We start from the raw sequence: 21318 nt of genomic DNA on the forward strand, positions 1-21318 counted from the left end.
AGACTTTTATGTTGACGACGTGTTAACTGGCGCGGAGACAATAGACCAAGCCATAAGACTTTGGGACGAACTTATCAAATTATCCGCGAAAGGAGGCTTCGAACTACGACAATGGGTTTCCAACGAGCCTAAACTAATCGAGTCGTTAAGAAAACGAAACAATACCGATCATACAGCTCTAGACACGGTAAAAGCAAAAAAAACTTTAGGTTTATATTGGAATACCAATAAGGATATGTTAGGATACTCGTTAAAGCAGGCATCAGCAGAGCAAAAAATCACAAAATACACGGTTCTCGCGAGGGTCGCACAGTTATTCGACCCGCTTGGTTTACTGGGTCCAATAATTGTGCAGGCAAAGCTAATTATGCAGGATCTATGAAAATGTCAGGTAGACTGGGACGAAGACGTACCGATCGGTATTCGCACCGCTTGGACGACCTTCCATTCGCAGTTACAAAACATACGCCAAATTCAGATCCCTCGACGCGCTATTGCAGACAATGCCAAAAACGTGCAATTACACGGTTTCTGTGATGCAAGTGAACGAGCTTACGGAGCCTGTATATACATTAGAAGCACAGACTCATCACATCATTATATCTCTCAGTTATTATATTCGAAATTGCGTGTAGCTCCTTTAAAAACTCAATCATTGCCAAGATTAGAATTATGTGCTGCGGTATTGTTAATCAAATTGTACAATGTGGTTGTAAAAATATTACAAGTCAAGTTTCAAACCAGCACATTTTGGTCAGATTCAACCATAGTCCTTCATTGGATCAATACCGCACCACACACACTTAAACCTTTCGTTGCCAATCGTGTAAACGAAATTCAGAAAGATAGTAGGCACAACCAATGGCGCCACGTACCATCAAAATGTAATGCAGCAGATGTATTGTCAGGTGGATTAAATCCAACTGACATAATAAACCACCCCACTTGGTATCGCGGACCACACTGGTTATCTCAGTCAGAGGACACGTGGCCGTATCTTGAGATACAGCCAATAGAAATTCCCGAAAAACGAAAGGTGATAGTTCTAAAGACAACACACACAGATTTTCCGTTACTCGAGAAGTACTCATCGTTTACTACACTTAAACGCGTTATAGCATATTGTTTAAGGTTTATAAACAACACACGACAACAAGAAAAACACACGGGTCACCTCACCACTAACGAATTAACACAAGCTACGGTTAAAATAATTGCACTGGTTCAGAAAATTGCGTTCTCCCACGAGAGGCAGGAAATAATGAAATCGCTAACTCACACTCAGAAAAACAAATTGGCAGCACTTGATCCTTTTATTGATACCAATGGAATCTTTAGAGTCGATGAGAGACTAAAACATTCAATAATCCCACACGAATCGAAGCATCCAGCAATTTTACCACACAATCATCACATCACGAATTTAATTATACGCGAAGCACACATTAAACATGGGCATAGCGGAATACAAAGCACTCTCAACGCGGTAAGACAAGCGTTTTGGCCAATTAACAGGAGGGTTGTAGTAAAATCGATCATTAGGAAATGTATAACGTGTCATAGAATGGAACCTGCAATTCCACGTTACCCGATGGGACAACTTCCAGGTAACAGAGTAAGGTTCATTCGACCATTCTTAGTGGCTGGTGTCGATTATTGTGGGCCACTGTATATCAAAGAAAAGAAACACTGGAATACAAAAAAATTACAAACGTACGTGGCAATTTTCGTTTGCTTTAGCACAAAGGCAGTTCACATAGAGCTCGTAAGCGACCTGACATCGGACGCTTTGTACAGATATCTATAGCGACAACGCAACTACATTTACGGAGCGAATCGCGAATTAAAGGCAATCCACAAAACCTTGAACGTCGAAACGAATAACAATATACATAAATATTTAGCAAATAATGGCATTAACTGGCATTTTATTCCTCCTCGAGCTCCTCATTTCGGCGGTTTATGAGAAGTTGCAGTAAAATCATGTAAACGCCATCTCATTCGCATCATGGGCAATAATTTATTTACGTTTGAGGAACTATCAACTTGTCTAATCGAAATAGAAGTCATATTAAATTCAAGACCTTTAACTCCACTATCTTCCGACCCAAATGATTTAACTCCTTTAACACTTGGCCACTTTCTAATCGGTGACTCAATATCAAGCACCCCGGTGTGCGACCTTACCAGTTTGAAGGCAGGACGATTATCGTCCTGGCAACAGGTACAACAAATTTGACAACACTTTTGGAAGCGATGGTACAAGGAGTACCTCAATGAACTCACCGTTAGAAAGAAGTGGTATCATGCAACCACGAGCATCGTCAAGGAAGGCATGTTGGTGATACTAAAGGACGACACTCCCCCCCCCCCCCCCCCCTCCACTGGTCCATGGGACGTATCATAGCCATCCATTCAGAAGAAGATGGGATCATTCGTGTAGTTACAGTAAAACTACTCATGGAGAGTATAAGCGTAGTGTAAAAGGCATAGCCCCATTGCCGGTAGATTATCCGGAGACATTAGAATCTTAGAAATTATAACATTAAATTTAAATATGAGGTAACCAGTATAATAAGACGCTTAAAATTCACAACAAACACGACAAACACATATCACACATCATTTTGTATCTCGTCGATCACCTATCTTATTATTGAACTAAATCATTCAAGGGAGGCGGCATGTTGAGCCCCAATACAGGTAGCTGCAGAAGGGTCGTAGCAGCCGAGCATTTATAGGCTCGGCAATTACAACTCTTCGCGACCAGAACCGCCCCATAAAACATGACCTTATCAACAGCTACACATCACATACAAATCACCGCAATAAACCATTACCTGCTAGCCTTAACTGAACAACATTTCCCGAAAATGTTTAAACATCTAAGCTCCACCTCAAGATCATTTTCAGATCCATCCTCACAATACAACCGACCAATCCAAATATAGTTCACCTTTCCCCAAAATAACAGCAGCCAATCAGAACCTTAACCTCCTCAACAACCGAGCAAACATAACTCGATCAGGCAGAACTCAAACAGAAGTCAAAGAGAACACATTAAAATTTCACTCACTACATCATCGAACCACTTTTTTACAGATATTGTTTTGTATTAAAGTTTAAACAGTGTTATCAAAAACTCGTGTCAAAACTCATAGTAAAATCACCTACTACACCACAACTCTTCGCACATTAATTTGCACGAAGAAGAGCGAATGCAAACGATCCGTTGAACCTGACAGATCGTCACCCTGCGTCGCAACAATACATTAAGACCCCCTGATCATATCGTGACTATTAAAAAAAAAATTTTTTTTGTTCCTATGCTATTAACATGATTATTGTACGTTATTTTATGTTTGCTTTATGTTCTCGTTTCAAGGTCTGATTAGATTTTGAGCGCAATCAGTGTGTGATTATACATCGTGTAGTTTTTACATTATTCCGATACATTGTATATGTACATTATTTGTAAAAAATTTTTGAAATGTTTTATATAAATCTTAAGACGGATTAAGATCGAATAAACTTTGTCTCTGTCTTCTCTATCTGCTGTTACAGCAGTGACTCATGCAAGTTGACGACAGTGTTTTGTTTATACTCCCCGCGGGTCGTTGGGCTGTAGAAACGACGAGGAAGGAGAAAGAAGTGACATAGATATGCATATAGCCTAGTCCTCAGAGGTTTTTAAAGGGCAATAATTAAAAATAAAATTCTATTGCGTGAATAGCAGTCAATTTAGACGTCAATTTAGACGTCAATTTAATGTATTCCATTTCACAGATATGAATTTATAGGAGAATAAAAATAGACAAGACGAATGTGGACGTTTTAATATACGGCATGTGGTAATGTTACAAATAAATAATGATTGTTTACATTTCCCTCCCAATGGAAGTGGCCATCATCTTTCCGTGGTTTCCATTAAGTTGTAGCGTGCGCATTATTATTTTACCTATCGTTACAATTATTTTGTTATGTAAAGTTAAATTAAATATATACCATTTGATTCTGTGTAACAAATTGATACGGTTATTGAAAAACATAGCAGGATAAGTCAATATTAATTTATTTCTGTAGCAATTAATTGTCCTATTTAAATCATATTTTTACATAATATTTGTTACTGAAAATTGTTACAGCGTGCACAGTACTGGCTAAGAGTGGTTTTTCATTTTAATAAACACTTGTTTTCAATTTTTAAATATTTATTTCTTAATTAACCCGTTACGAGAGGGACTGCTTTGAACAACACTATTCTAACATATTTGTGGTATACGTTTTTAACGTGGTTTAAGTAGGTATGCAATGTATAAGATTTCGTTTAATTTTTCCTTTCTAGAGGAGATAGAAGAAAAGTTTATTTGATCTTAATCCTTTTTAAGATTTACATAAATCGTTTTAAAAAATTTGTACAAATAATGTACATATAGAATGTATCGGAATAATTTTAAAACTACAAGGCATACAATCATCATTATCCGTGAGCTGATTACGCTCATAGTCTATTCAGACCTTGAAACGAGAACATAAAGCTGAAATGTAAAGTTTTATTGAAATTCATTCAGCGTTTAGACATAATCATGCTAATAGCATACGTACGTATGTACGTGCGTAAACAGGGACAAAAAAAAAATCTTTTTTTCAATAGTCGCAATGTGATCAGGGGGTCTTAGAACGTGTATTTCCGCTAAAAAAAATCTCGAAATTGTTTTATCATTATGGTACTTTCCTTATACCTACATAAGGCGAAAAGTAAAAATGCTCGGGCAATCGAGACTTGAAATCGTATGCTGATTGTCGCAAGGTCAAATTTCAGCTGTTACAAGAGCAAGAAGGAAAGGCTTACACTCGCCTTCTTTCTCGATTTCCCGAAGTTGCGTGTAGTACCGAGCTCATGTAATATACCTCATGTGGTAAGATATATCTACTATCCTTACCTCTCCGTTAAACGCTAAGGAAGTTCGTCGTTTCTAGTGTCGACGACGATGCATTCAATTATGCCTTTAGCCATACTGTGCTGAGACTCTTTATTGTTTTGTTTAGATTGTTGATTATTTTTATTAGATCGTCATATGTTGGGTTCTCACTGTTTTTTTTCCACTGGTGCTTTCGGGATTTTCGTTTTCACTTTTCAAGGTTGTATTCAGATCGTGTTTGTAGGTCTTGAAGAACACTTCCGGATTATTAAATTTGGAGTGGGGTTTAGCTTCTTGTCATTAATTTTCTTTTTAAGAGTTTGTCTTGTTAATGATGTTAGGATTATATTTTTTGAGTGTAGAACACTTTTTTCAGATATTATTTTAACAAAATGTTTATACATTTATTATTTTCAGACACTTTATTGGTTTCAGAGCACTTTTGTTTCTTACTTTCTGGGGATATACCGTCTTGCCGGCTTCATTCGAAATCTATTACTATTGTTCACTATTATTATTGTTTATTTAAATGTTATGTCAGACACTCTATAAACGTCATAAACTATTATTATACATTTTTGCAAAACGAAATATTAATATCACAGGGTTGTGGACATCAGGGTTCAGTCGTTGGGGATATGTGCGGCTTTTTATGGTCGCGCAGGTAGAGGATTGCTCGAAAACACGTCCGACTCCAACGAACGTAGAGAGACGAATGACATACTGACTACTATATTATCGAAGATTTTTCATATATAGGATTTTTGTAACTCAATGTAATCTTAATCTTAATATTGTTTACTTATGTTTGGTTATCGTAACTATATTGCCGAGCGCTCTCGTTGTCAGTCTTTCATTATATTCTTAATCTATATGGTAGGTAATATTATCTCTTCAGATGTTGTAAAATATATCTGTATAAATCACGCTGATTATGCTCTGTCTTATTTGCTATTGTTTACATACAGGGTGTTCGACCACCTCTGGGAAAAATTTTAATAGGAGATTCTAGAGGCCCAAATAAAATAAAAATCAAGGATACCAATTTGTTGATTGAGACTTCGTTAAAAAGTTATTAACGTTTAAAGTTCCACCTGTAGAACGGCAATCTGCAAACACCTGCATGCATGCGATAATGATTCTCACTCATCATGAGAAACTCTACTTACTGACATATCGACAGCCTTATAATTTTGAGAATGAGAATCACTATCACGCTTACGCAACTTTTCGCAGTTTGCCGTTCAACAGGTGAAGTTTTAAACGTTAATAACTTTTTAAGGAAGCCTGAATCAACAAATTGGTATTCTTGATTTTCATCTTATTTTGGCCTCTGGAATCTCCCATTCAAATTTTTCTCAGGAGTTACGGAACACTCTGTAAACACTTCTTACAACATTTGATTGCGGCTGATTAGGTCCATCTAAGATTGATACAGTATTCAAAGATTTTAATGTAGAGATAGCATTAAGAATAAATAAATTGAAGGTAGTGCAAACTAACAAACTTTGTTAGAATCTAAGGGTTCTAACCGGAATCCGGACGAGGGAAGAGGCGGGTAAAGATTTATGACAAGTTTTAATTAAGCTTTTCGCCTGTTACCGCAGTGACAAGCTTTTTATTTTTACAAAAAAAAATAAAAAAAATACAAAATAAAATATAAATTATTTCAGTTTTTTATATAGTGAAGAAAGGAGCGCGTGCCGGCAGTATCGGTCCTCGCCGGCTTCTTTGGCTCTCAATTTCTCTGTTTTTTTTTCTACTTTGGTAGCCTGTAACAAGGATACAACAAAGTTAAATACCTACGAACACGTATCACAAAGCATGCTCGTTAGCTGTTTGCCTCGCTTGTTAAGCGACGCCGCGACGCGACGGTTCGTACGCTCGGAGGGGGAAACAACTGTCGTTTAGCGCAGTAACTAGTGGATTGTAATTCTAGTTTTTGCTCGATGATCTTCGTTATTCGGAAGTATCACCGAGACTTGTTCCCGAACAGATACGAATGTACTCGAATCTGCCGGGCGCTGAACAATGCCACGGACGGGGCACCAAATGGAGGTTGTAAGGCTCCTCCAAGTGGGCTGATCCTGTGAGCACGCTCACCGTGCAGGGTGACGTATAGAAGACATCAGGCAAAGCAACTCCCTGCCACACTGCGGTTACTGTACAGAGCCTCTTGGTCGGCGACTGGCAGTATACAGTGTTGGAAAGAAAGTCACAAGCAATTACAACCACGCTATGGTTACTTCACAACGGCCATCGAGTAGGCGGCTAGCAGTAGGTGTAATGATGGAAGAAAGGCTCTCCAAATCCACAACTGCATCGATCGGTGCACTGACAACAGGCACATCGATGGGTCACTGGAGTGGGTTCTCAGACGCCTGATGCACGGCGAGCTCACCACGAGGCGATACCAGTCTATCAGTAGGCTCCAAAAGCCGTATAGCTTTCGAAGGGACTGTAGACATTGCGCGCTGAATTCCTGACGTCGCGGTCGCAACAACGACTGCAACGCACAATCGCGCTCCTGCGTTCGCGGTCGCATCACGCTCGGCGTGCTCTGCGACCTGCTTTTCCGTCAGGCAGATTTTGTACAGAAAAATCTCCAGTCGCAACAGCAACGAGATTTTTTATTAAGCAAGTCCTTAATCGTATACGAAGAGCTAGTTCAGTACTCACTTTTCAGAGCTCGTACTTTCTTGCGGAGCGAGATCAGCCAATGGTCTGCTCTCGTTCGAGGTCGACTCGTGAATCGTCCGTAAAATCGTCGAGCATCGACAGACGAAGACTCGGTCGGGTATCGCAGTCACGACGCGGCGCTGTCGAATTTGGTTATCGATCTCCGTTAGATTAAAGATATGGTTTTTTCCTCGACACTGACGTCATAATACCGTTGAGCCAGGTGTACGAAGTGAATCTTCGCATGAGGACGGCATAGAAAAACACGTAAACGGCCGCGGTTTAAACTGTCTGTATGCCGAAAGAACTCGGCGCCAGCCTAACCTTCGAAGTGTCACGTACACAAACAGATACGGGAATTACGGCCGAGATTCTTTTTTTCGGACTAATGCGATATTTAAACAAACTTAAACTAACATGTATAAGACCAGATAATGTATCTATTATAGGAGATTAATGTTAACTATACAGGGTGGGGCAGTAACTATTAGCACCTCAGATATCTTGGAAACTATAAGTTTCACAGAAATGTTTGCTAAAGTAAATTGCACAGTACGAAGGGCGCTATTGGGTGGCGATAATAGTTTTCTTGCAGGTGGAGGTACTTCGGACATTTCAAGGTCACATCCATTTTTTTTAATGGATCGGTATGTTTTTGCTTCCGTATCACGATAGAGGATCTTAAAACGAGTTCAACGATCTATTACACAAGGTCATTGAAGGTCATAGAATTTGCACCGTCACAAATTTTATCCGTATCACGTTAGTCTTCACCAAGAATTGCATGGGAACGACTTCATGAATCGCGTTGAGTTTTGTCGATGGGCTATACGTCAGATTCAAAAGAATGAGCTTTTTTTTAATACCGTCTTATTTACTGATCAAGCAACATTCACAAATCACGGGAATGTTAATTTGCATAATATGCATTTATGGGCAGCGGAAAATCCACATTGGCTGCGACAGGTTGAACATCAAAAACAATGGTCTGTGAATGTATGGCGCGGTATCATAGGTGATCAAATTATTGGACCTTATTTTATCAATGGAAATTTCAATGGCAACGTCTATGCTAATTTTATTAAGGATACATTGGGTCTTTTGCTAGAAGAGTTACCTTTATTTACACGACAAACCATGTGGTATCAACATGATGGATGCCCAGCATATTATTCATCGATTGCGCGAAGGGAACTCGATGAAAAATTTCGAATCCAATATCGTGGGCAGCTCGTTCACTAGACATAACACCTTTAGATTTCTTTCTGTGGGGAACACTGAAAGAGAAAGTGTACAAAGAAGTACCAACTACATCTCACGATATGCAACAGCGAATTATTGCAGCCTGTGCATCAATAATTTCTGACGCTGTAAGACTTGCAAGTCAATCAATCGTAAAAAGAATCCAACGGTGCATTGACAGTGATGGTCATCATTTCGAACACCTACTATAAACATGTTTCATTTACTACCAAAACTGTAAGTATTATCGTCTTTCTCTACTTTCTATGACCTTCAATGACCTTGTGTAATAGGTCGTTGAACTCGTTTTAAGATCCTCTATCGTGATACGGAAGCAAAAACATACCGATCCATTTAAAAAAATGAATGTGACCTTGAAATGTCCGAAGTACCTCTACCTGCAAAAAAACTATTATCGCCACCCAATAGCACCCTTCGTACTGTGCAATTTACTTTAGCAAATATTTCTGTGAAACTTATAGTTTCCAAGATATCTGAGGTGCTAATAGTTACTGCCCCACCCTGTATGTCGTATTTTACAAGGATGTTATTGATATGTGTGATATGTGCACCATTTATCTTTTCTTTAAAAAGTATGTTTACTTTTTATGTTCGTACTTTGTATATGTATCTAGTAAAGATTATGGTAATTATTTAGAAGTTTGCCCTCCTCACCGATTTTCGTGACTTTGAAATATGTTGTCAAGGTCAACATTCTGAACAACTTTTTCCTGTACATATTACCGCCGCTCGGCCTTAGTTTCCGAGATATTTGCAAAAATCTTTAGTTAAACTTAGATTACGAGTACACTTCATTTCGGCATAGGCTTAACGGCGTTTGTAACGTATTCTTCTTGTTACAACAGTTACGTTTTTGCGTTTGCTGGGTATTTGATACGTATTCCTTCTAAGTGATGTCTTGTCATTAGTTTACGAGCGAGCTGTTGTTATACAGGGTGTTCGGCCACCACTGGGAAAAATTTTAATGGGGGATTCTAGAAGCCAAAATAAGACGAAAATCAAGAATACCGATTTGTCGATGGAGGCTTCGTTAAAAAGTTATTAACAATTAAATTCAAAAATTTCAAATCGTTCTGGAAAAATTATTTTCGGTTGCGGGGGTCAATTACAATCATTTTTGGTCATTACACATACCTCCGAAATCCTACCCACTTTCGAAAAAAAAAATCGGGTAGGTGCTGAAATTTTTCGGCGAAAAAAAAATTTTTCAAATCGTTCTAAAAAAATTATTTTCGGTTGTGAGAGTGAATTACAATAATTTTTGGTCATTACACATACCCCCGAAATCCTACGCACTTTCGAGAAAAAAATTCCTTACCGAAAATCTAATTAGATGCCTGACGAAAAAAAAAATTTCAAATCGTTTTGAAAAAATTATTTTCTGGACTGAACTGGTGAAACTTTACACGTTAATAACTTTTTAAGGAAGCCTCAATCAACAAATTGGTTTTCTTGATTTTCGTCATATTTTGGCCTCTAGAATCATCCCCTATTAAAATTTTTCCCAGGGGTAGCCGAACACCCTGTATTTAAGAAGCGCCTTTCCCCAAATCCCCTCTCCGCCAAAAAATATAACCTCAAACCACTTCAATCACTCTTTGAATCACCATTCAGTCTTCATTTTTCCGGAAATACAGTGTACTGGTGACATAAGTATAACTACAGTTTTTTACGAATATCTCGGAAACTAAGGCCGAGCGGCGGTAACATGTATAGGGAAAAGTTGTCCAGAATGATGACTTTAACAATATATTTCAAGGTCACGAAAATCGGTGAGGAAGACAAACTTCTCTAAATAATTACCAAGATTACTGTAGACAAATACTTTATAATTATGTTTTAGATATGTACGCATACATTTGTTATTAATTAAATATATTTTACGTTATGATACATATACGTATGAATAATCATAAACAGTGCAAAAGCAAACCCTCACCCTCATAGCATAGCTCATACTAGGATCTGTGGTAAAAGTATTTAAATTTCTTTCTAGACCTACAAAGACAATCTTCAAAAGCTACATTCCATGGTATTAGTAAAGTTTACTAATGACACCATAGTTTGGCCAAAAGAATCAGAATGGTTCGGATTCTATACGCCAGGCCAAGCAACTAAAATCCAAACCCTGGAAGAAAGTGATTTATATCGCAAGGTATAACAATTGAGTAATTTAAATATAATACTATACATATGTCTTTAAGATTACAATTTAAGAAATGTTCCTTCTTTTATATATCAAATATTATACTTTTGAATTTTTATCAATTATTTTGAAATATTACACTTTTAACTTCATACTTGTCATATCTTTAATAAATCTCATTTATTAAAATTGTATGCATTATTTTTCCAATCATTAATCAAAAGGATCTCACACTGTCGTTGATTTTATCCAAACTTTTTCTGACGATTCTAGATCAAAAATATGGGGCACATATTCAAACTTTGTTGTCAGTGCTCATTATTCATAAAGATATATTAAATATTATTATTTATAAAAATACATTAATTATTAATGGATATAGTAATAATATGGCAATAATGATATAGTAGTAGTAGTAGTAATAATAATAATAATAATCGTACAGTAGGATCTATAATGATAATTATCTAAGATCTAATGAAAATCGATATGAAAATCTTTGTTGCGATTGCTGCGGAATTCAAATGTTACTGCAAGTCGTCCATTCAATAACTAAACAAAGCATTTTTGGGGATACAGAAATTTGAAGACATTGTATGATTGTGAAAATAGCGAAAAATCACTGATTGTATTATAATTACCGAAGCGTGTGTGACAGACCGCAATCGGCAACATCAGATCATATTTCTCGCAGAAGACGAAATTGAAGCCGCTGAAGTTGAAAAGTAGAAAATGCGAAATGTGTATATAATACACTTGCTTTTATAAAATGTTCACACTGCCGAAAGTATTTATATTTCACGTTTTTACGATGCATTCCATCCGCTGCATTGTGATAAGTAAATGGGCGCACGCAAAAGGAAACAGATTAATAAAAAATTGTTATCTCTTATAAGATTCGAAATCTATTACGATCTTCTAACGAAACTACATATAATCCAAATCTAAAAATTAAATATTAAATATTTTTATAAATAATGAGCATTGGCAAAAAAGCTCAGATATGTGCCTACTTATTTTTACTCTACAATCACCAGAAAAAGTATGGATATAATCGGCGACTCCATAGGTATAAGGTCTCCTTGTTAGTAAACAAGTTAATTAGAAAATCAAACAAAATTATATATTATTCTTGTATAAATATAATAAATGATGAAAATATCCTTTTTTAGGATCGTCTAGGATTAAAAATACTACATAAATTAGGAAAACTGCATTTCCGTTCTTCACCTGGAAATCATCTACAATTCACAGAAAGCTGGTTTATTAACAATATAATTAAAGTATATTTGATGTAATAAACATTCAAATAATGAATTTAAACACATTATTGTATTACCGTAACATTTTGTTTATTAATACCTGTATTAAGTAACTTTATACAATAAATATTATATTTTGTATGCATGTACAATATGATGCGAAAGATTTGTTATTATTTCTGACTTACCGTCTTGGAAATGTTACGGAGGAAGAAAATTTTCTCTTTACATTTAGTCCCATATAATATCAAGCTCGAATCTGGTAAAGGAACCGCCTTAAAATCCTTTCTGTTATTTTCCAAATAACAAGGAGAAGTTGAGACTGATCAATTGGGTAGACACTGAAGAGGTAAGGCTTAAAATAACAACGTGTTATATACGAGAGAATGTACATTTATTAATTTCTGACTGTACGGTACTAATGTAAGATAATGATTGGCTTCGATGTACAGCAGTGGTGACGAACAGGCAGCCCACGAGCCACCAGTTCATCTTGTGGTAATATGGTTGTCATAGATTGTACATGTTAAGAAGATATGAAAGTGAACATTATTTGTATAGAAGGACGATTGTGACGCGAGCGAATGGAAAAACAAAGTGTGTTGTGGTCTACTGTTCATGTTTGGAAGTAAGCGTGGCAAAGTGTGTCTAGATAATATGTGTGTTATGGTTTAGCCAGTAGCGACCGAAAAACGTATGTAACGGTCAGTACGAATTAAAAAACAAGAGAGTACTGAAGTGAGCGAGAGAGAGAAAACATAATTAAGTGAGAGTAAGAGAGATACAAGATCACAATTTAAACATATTTCATTCAGTTATGTATTATCGAGCATGTAAGAAATACAGTGATATAAACAATCAGCGAATACTTATTAAATTCCTTTTTACATTTTTAAAATGTAGTGTATTTGAAAAATTAAGAACATTTCTCTTCGTAAGTAACTCGGAATAATCGTGATACACGTACACATAGTCACTCACGAATAACATAATCGTGGTGCGTGTTTATTTAATTATATAGTGGTTAGTGCCTGAAAAGATTATTCGTGGATACTTGTGGACATTGTGGATGATCGTGGGGCGTGTATGATCGCGTATGAGTGATTTTTGTTTACAACATTATGTATTGGAACTGGCATTCACCCTTTCTCTGTGAAAATCTCGTCGGGCGAGATTTTATATGCCCTTCTGGATTTTCATAAGACAGGTTGAATCTTATTCTACGTAAAATTGTTGACTGTTTATTTGTTAAATAAATACAACAGAGTTTCGATCTAAGATATATTTTAAATAAGATATAATAGTTTTACAAACGGAAATGCTGTTCACAGTTTAACGGTTTTCTGCTAACTGAGCTTGAGGCTCGGAAAAAACCGAGACGCTCAGCGGGTGCCATAAACGAATGTCCTCCTCAGGTAGTACTGGTCTTAGCAAGGGAGGGGACCGCACCACTGATATTTTCCATTAAAAATATATGGATGCAATGCTTATTCTCAACAAAAGTGTTCGCATTTCTCATAAGTGGACAAAAATCGAAGGCTGTCGATAACGTCGGTAAGTAGAATTTTTCATGCTGCGTGAGAACCACTAGCACTGGCCTGCCGCAACCTTTCGCGCGAACGCAGCTGTACGCGGATTGTCATTCTATAGGTGGAACTTTAAACGTTAATAACTTTGTAACGAAGCCTCCGTCAACTAATTGGTACTCTCGATTTTAGTCTTATTTTGGTCCCTAGAATCGCTCATGTAAATTTTTCTCAGGGGTGGCCGAACACCCTGTATTTTGTTTCGGACTGTTTGATAGTACTTTTCAAAACAAATTCACTGACCTTTCAAATATACACCCGATTTTAATTAGTTTTCGAGATATAACGCTTCCAAATTTGTCAATTTTCTAAGGAAAAGACTCGGTTCGGTTAGGGAGTATCCCGAGCGATCCCATTGATGCGGTAAGTACCATATCTTACAACCTTGTAACCGCTCCCCCGTCGATGGTTCGGTTCGGTTCGGGGGACTCGAGGAAGGTCATTGTTTAAACTTGAAATAATTCGTTAACCGTTTTGTTTTCGGTATACGCGACCGATTAGAATATTCTAGGTCGACGCGTCTACGATTCGAAACATCAAGTAGCAGAAAAAACTACGCTTCTCGGGTTTTTCTGCAAGTCACGCGAATGATACACTAACGGTCAATTTCGAACAAGCGGTTTAACGCTCGAGCATAGAGAAGGTATAACACTTATATGTTAAAAAGAGACGGACGAGAGATACGGCGACAGCGCCGCGCGTCGGAGGATTTTCCCTCTCACGCGTACATTCTGGCAGCCCGTGCACGTCCGTCTGAGTCCGTCACTCGCAATTTGGATCCTGCAGTGAGCACATCAATAAACGATTACGCTTCGTAGAATTTCCACAAATCTCCGAATAGTTCCGAGTTATTCGAACTTTCGTTGAGACACACCGTGACTCATTAGCTGATTCCCGTCGCGGGCTCGAATAGTATCGAGCTTTTCAAAATTTCGTTACGCGGACAAGCGACGTAAAACGGTAAACTTACTGGCACAGATTGCGTAAGCAATCCCATACCAGGACTCTACGCACAATTCCGTTTTGTCGAATTAGCTATTTAATCGATTAGGTCGTGAGTACGACCCGGTTAAAAGACTGCGGAAACTCGTTGGTTATCAACAAGATTTCCCTTCAGCAGTGAACTTAGGTTCACGTCAGCCTGACATTTCCACGGACTGCTGCAAACAGCGCTCGTGTGAGAGGCATCGAGATTAGGACTCAATCCTCTCTTGATTGTCAACCGGCTTTCAACCCACCTATAGGGGCCTTCTAGGCGTATACACTCTGGGTGGGCTTGCCGCCTTCCAGTCGAAGTGAGGGACCATCCCTTGCACTCCCAGCATCCGGCGACCAGCTAGAGCGTTGTTCACTGACCGCCAGTTTTGTACGGCCACTGTGCGTAGAACGCGACTCGCAAAGTGCCTTGGTATTCGAGTCTCAACAGTAAATCGCTAAGTGCGCCATTAAACGACTGCACCACACCGTGTCCCGTATGCACAACGAAGACAGCAAGAAGCCGAGGATCGGGTGACGGTTGAAGCCTTATAACCTCCCTCTATTCGCCCTCTTCTGCGACAAGCTAGTGTTGCAGTCACAGAAGAAAAAAACTGAATCTCGTTTTGCACGAAATAATAATCGAGCGATTCCCGATTTAAAGGTATTGGAATAGGTAGGGCTATGGGACGTATGATTGAATTGAAACAATAATAATTAATGGTAGAATTTTTATACTTTTTATTTAATACGTTAAGGCATATCTTAGAGTTTCGTACCGTTCTCTAAGAGATCTGTTACTGGACTGTGACTTTACCCGCAGAAGAAAGGCGAGAGTGAAGTGCAGTTCGCCCGAGCGACAAACTCTTATCTTCGTATAATAAACACCATGAGTTCGTAGAACTCATAGCCAAAACTAAAAGGAAACTCCAGACATATACAATCGTCACTGGAGATGATTTTTGTAACATAGTAAGACGGTTAGGAAATCCAACACGTCTCCTCAAAAATCAATCGGAAAATCTTTTATAAAACTATTGCCTTTAAAACTAATTATCTAAGATATAATTTTTTTTACTTTTGTGGCATCGAACCGCGCGCCAGCCGCGAAACGACGCGCGACTAGGTCTGCCTCGCATGGACCGATCTTGGTTGCAATGGAAGGAACTATTGAGGGAAAACTTCCCAGCAGATGAAAGCATGGTGAGTGCTAGGCTACGAGCTGAAACCTATAAGAAAAAACCTAATTAGAATATCGTTGAGTATTTTTATGAGAAACTGTCGAGACGTAATAAAGCGAAAATGGAAGACCGCGAAGCGATAGAATGGATCGTTAACGGTCTCGATAGCATTTGACTCAGGGATTATCCAGGACCGTTGGCTCGATACAAAAAACCAAGCGAATTGTTAACGGATTTACGAAACGCGGGGTGTTACACAAAGGAAACTCTGGCAACGCCTAATGAACGACCCGATAGCAATGGCGCGGCAAATCGACGTTCACCTCTAAGGTGTCACGAGTGTAAACAAACAGGGCACACGGCGCGGTTTTGTCATAAACCGAAGCACGTGCCAACCTGTTTCAAATGCGGAGTCAGCGGACATATCTCGCGTACATGTACGGCAAACGGAGTGTCCGGGTCGACGGGAAGTACAACCGAATCAACACAAACAAATTCGCGGTACCGACCAGTATTGTGTATTAACGGAAATACACACCAGAAATATTTCAAAGACGCGACTATTAACGGACGGCAAGTTAAATGTTATGTTGATCTAGGAAGCAGCGTGATGGCCTTGCGAAAAGATGTCGCTGACGAACTTGGACTTAGTTATCATGAGACAAAATTGAATTGTTTTGTGGGTTATGGCGAAGGGCGTGTGTGTGTAGCCATTGGGTGTTCTGACGGCTGATATCAGCATCGATGGTGTGACAGTAAGGACGGAGGTGCACATTGTTCCGAGCGGAAGCCAGGCCGTACCCCTCTTGGTTGGTCATCCGTACACGGAGAACCCAGTTGTAATCGTGATCAGCAGAGCAGGAGAGCTACGAATAACGGACAGAGAGGACAACCCGTTGCAGATCGAACCGCAATACGCAAAGAAGACTGTGCTCCGTGCTGATCAAATGTGTGTTATTCCAGATAATTACTTGGGACACGTTACAGTTGTGGGAGGCGCCCCAAACCAAAAGCTGTTTATCGAAGGTGGTCTACGTGAACGAGGTCCAACCGTCCCGAGGTGTGTCGTTGCTACGGACGAAGAGGGCAAAACGGTTCTACCTGTCTTAAACATAACAGGGAAGAAGGTGGAAAGAAGGTGGATCAGCTCTGGAGACACGATCTCACGTTCAGAGGCCTGTGAAGAGGAGACACCGCGACGCGATGTCAACGAGGAAGCGGTAACGTCGGAGGAAGTCGACACCGACCTCACGGGCGAGGAAGCGAAGAAACTGCTAACCGCATTAAACGAGAACCGTGATCTAGTAGCACGAACGTTGCGGCAGGTAGGCAAAGCGAATCGAACAACTATGCGTATCGAGCTTGTTTCAGATAAACCCGTAATTTACCGTCCATAACGACTATCGTATTACGAAAGAGAGCAGCTGAAGGATATGATTAATGAGCTAAAGGCAGCCGATATCGTCGAAGACAGCACATCGCCGTTTTCTAGCCCGGTGCTGCTAGCCCGGAAGAAAAACGGAGAGATACTGTAGGGTGTGAACGATTGGTGGTGCGTATGGTCGGTGTCATCCCGCGACGGGATGGCACCAGTATGTTTGTGGATTCGAGTGTTAAAAACTTTCGTGAGGTATGAATGGATCATTGTTGCGCGCGTGCGGTCGGTGTCGTCTTGCGTCTGGACGGCGCCGGGATGCTTGGGAAATAGGGTGACTACGTTTGGAAAATGTCGAGTGGCTGAAAGAATGCGAGGAAGAGTGTTTAGAACTGAGCGACTGGACCGTGAGAATGGAACGATTAGTAAGGCGTGTACTTGACTGCGTGAATCCGGACTATGAATGCGAGGATTTTGGGTGTGAGTGAAAAGGTATGATTGCGTGAGAAAGTAGAGCGACTGAGGGTGAATCTTTATAAGTGCGTGAATGTTCGGCGGTGCGGCAGTTGATAGGCGACAGTGACTAGTCGAAAGTCACAGGCGAAATTACAGCGAATTAGCGACTTGTGTCTTTGTTATCAATTGTGTTGTTATTATTGTTATCTTTCCTATTATTTTTGTTAATAAACTGTTATTGTTCGTTATTCGAGTCCTCGTCTCATTTTTGTTGTGAACGATCTCTCCCAGCCCACACACTCAATTCCTACAATACGCATGTGTATCGACTATCGCGGCGTTAACAAAGCTACTGTAAAAGATAGGTATCCATTACCCCGAATCGACGATCAGTTGGATAGGTTGAAGAGGCAGAAGCATTACACAAGTCTAGATCTTTTCAGTGGGTACTACCAAGTCGTAGTAGAAAGAGATTCGAGAGACAAAACAGCCTTCGTAACACCGGACGAGCACTACCAGTTCACACGGATGCCATTTGGCTTGTGTAATGCTCCTGCGATCTTTCAGCGTTTTATGAACACGGTATTAGGTGCGATGCACTACGATATCGCGATGGCGTATCTAGACGATATTATTATTCCGAACATGACGGTAGATGAAGGATTAACTCGGTTGGTCGAGGTATTTAGTGTATTCAGGGACGCTGGTCTTACTATAAACTTAACGAAATGCCATTTCTTGAAGTCGCGAATAGAGTACTTAGGTTTCGAGGTGTCAATAGTAAGCATACAACCGAGCGAACGAAAATTGGCAAGCGTCAGTGCGTTTCCACAACCGATAAACAACTGCGGTGTAAAAAGTTTCTTAGGTCTAGCGAGCTTTTTTCGGCGCTTTGTTAAGAATTTCGCGGTGATAGCAAAACCCCTAAGCGATTTGTTGCGCAAAAATGCGAAGTTTTCTTGGGGTGCGGAACAGGTTAAGGCATTTGACGAGATAAAGAAAATATTGGTAACGAAACCTGTCCTCGCGATATACGATCATCGTGCAGAAACTGAAGTCCACACCGATGCGTGCACGTCAGGATTGAGCGCGGTATTGCTTCAAAAACAAAACGGAGGTAAATAGCATGTCGTAAGCTATTATAGTCGCAAGACGTCACACGAAGAAATGCGGTATCATTCATATGAGCTTGAGGTTCTAGCCATCGTTAGCGCACTTGAGAAATTTAGGGTATACTTAATCGGGATTCATTTTCTTATACGCACGGATTGCAACAATTTAAAATTATTAGCAAACAAAAGAGATTTAACTCCGCGTATTGGTAGGTGATTTGTCAAGCTTTCAGAATTTAATTATACAATCGAATATCATAAGGTAAGGAAAATAAAGTAGCAGACGCGCTAAGCAGAAACCCGGTCGGAAAAGAGGAAGAGATAGAAGCTGCGGGATTACTGGTCTTAGGCATTAAAATCACGACGGATTGGGTAGCCGCTGTGCAGCGAGCGGACCCGGCGATTTTAGAGTTGCGTGATCGTTTAGAAGCTGGCGATCAAGACACTCACGCGAAATTCACCTTATTCAACGCACGCGTATATAAAATCTCTAGAGGACGATGGAGATTATACGTACCTCAGGATTTGCGATATGAAAGCGTGTTGGAAGCTCATCGAACATTAACACATCTGGGAATCGACAAAACTCTTGCCAAGGTCAAAGAGGAATACTACTTCCCAGGAATGCGCGCCTTAGTCACGAACTATGTTAACCGATGCATAAATTATCTGTACTGTAAATTATCAGGTAGAAGACAGGGTTTCCTCCACCCACTCGATAAGAGTAGCACACCGTTTCATACAGTGCACATAGATCACCTAGGACTGCTACCAACGACCGAACTAGGAAATAGATATGCAGTTATAGTGTGTGGTTATAGTAAATATGTAGTTTTAAAAGCAGTCGTAGACGTAGGTGCAGAAACCACTCTGTGATTAGTACGTGAGTTTATATGTAATTACGGTAAACCCAGTCGCATAATCACGGACCGAGGGACGGCGTTCACCGCGCGTAATTTTGAAATATTTTGTAAAGATACCGATATCCAACATATCAAAATAGCGACGGGAGCACCGCGAGCGAATGGCCAAGTGGAGCGGATCAATAGCGTTATTCTTAGTTGTCTATCAACAACAACGGAATCAGTCAATGGAGAAAATTGGGACGAAAAATTATGCGAGGTACAATGGGCAATTAACATCTCACAGCACAAAATAACGAAACAAACCCCATACGACATCGTTTTCAATCACAAAACTATAGGGCTGCATGACAATCCGTTAACGCGAGAAATTCGTGAATTAAACGAAACCTTAAGCGCGCGGGAAACGCATACAGAAGTCCCGATGTTACTCGAGAAGAACAGAGAAACTCAACGTAAACAATTCGACAAAGGACGGGTTAGCGCGCGAATGTTTGAAGTTGGAGACTTAGTGTTAGTAAGGGCCGAATCGACGGCAACTGGCGAAAGCAGAAAACTGTTACCGAAACATCGAGGTCCCTATGAGATTGCTCAAGTGTTAGGAAATGACCGGTATGTTGTACGAAATATAGAAGGAGAAAAGCAGAGTCAAAAGATATATCATGGAATATGGGCTGCGGATCGGTTGAAATACATTTGCAGCGCGAGAGATTATAAGAATCGTGCACCAACACGCACTCGAGACCAATATACTGTCAGCACCGATGACTAATTAGTGTGTAAGGGTCAAGCGTAATACGTAGCACATAGGATAAGTATAGAGTATAAGTTACGTGTAGGATATAAGATGCATATGGGGTGTACGTGAAATACAAGACATAAAATAACATGTAAAATGTAGAGCAGATGTAAACAAAGTGTAATAATGATTGGAAGTTGTATGTAGCGCGCCGTCGAGGACGACGGATATGCAGGAATGGCCGAATTGTGGCATCGAACCGCGCGCCAGCCGCGAAACGACGCGCGACTAGGTGCGTACGAGTGTGTATGATTGAGCGAATCGAAAAGTGCGGAAGATGGAATGTTTGTAAACGATTGTATGATTGGTGAGGATGAGGCAAGAGAGCATGGCAGAACGAGTGCGAGAAAGATAGAAGATGAGAGGAACGGTAAGCGGTTGAAAGAAATGTGCCAGAGTTTGAATGATAGCGAGAGTGAACGGTATAGCAAAGAAATTTATTAATAAAGCAGTTGTATTAAATACAAGTAATTCTTTTTCAACTCTCGGTCCCCGGGATTCTAACAATATAGTGACCAGAAAAAAGGTGCCTGAATATAACTGGACTGAAAAACAGAAAGAAGAGTGGGATCTTTTGGATGCAAAATCCCTGAAAACCATAATTATGTCGACCGAGAGGAAACCTCAAATGCATCTACTGAACAGTAAGTCGTCATAGAAATGTTTGAAAAATTAACGGCGATATATGAAAAAGATTCG

General features: G+C 39.6%; 1 protein-coding gene across 4 annotated transcripts in view; it reads left to right on the forward strand.

Moving 5' to 3' along the window:
* Positions 1 to 12417, forward strand: part of Ppt1 (Palmitoyl-protein thioesterase 1) — a 482953-nt gene extending 470536 nt beyond the window's left edge. For all 4 annotated transcript variants that reach the window (XM_076768402.1, XM_076768417.1, XM_076768410.1 and 1 more), the window contains 2 exons: positions 10861 to 11019; positions 12183 to 12417. In XM_076768402.1, coding sequence (XP_076624517.1) covers positions 10861 to 11019; positions 12183 to 12308 — 285 coding nt within the window. In that variant the 3' untranslated portion in view covers positions 12309 to 12417. The remainder of the gene's footprint in view (positions 1 to 10860; positions 11020 to 12182) is intronic.
* Positions 12418 to 21318: the final 8901 nt, after the last annotated feature.

This window comes from Colletes latitarsis, chromosome 1 (assembly GCF_051014445.1).
Source record: "Colletes latitarsis isolate SP2378_abdomen chromosome 1, iyColLati1, whole genome shotgun sequence".
Classification (NCBI taxonomy): Eukaryota; Metazoa; Arthropoda; class Insecta; order Hymenoptera; family Colletidae; genus Colletes; species Colletes latitarsis.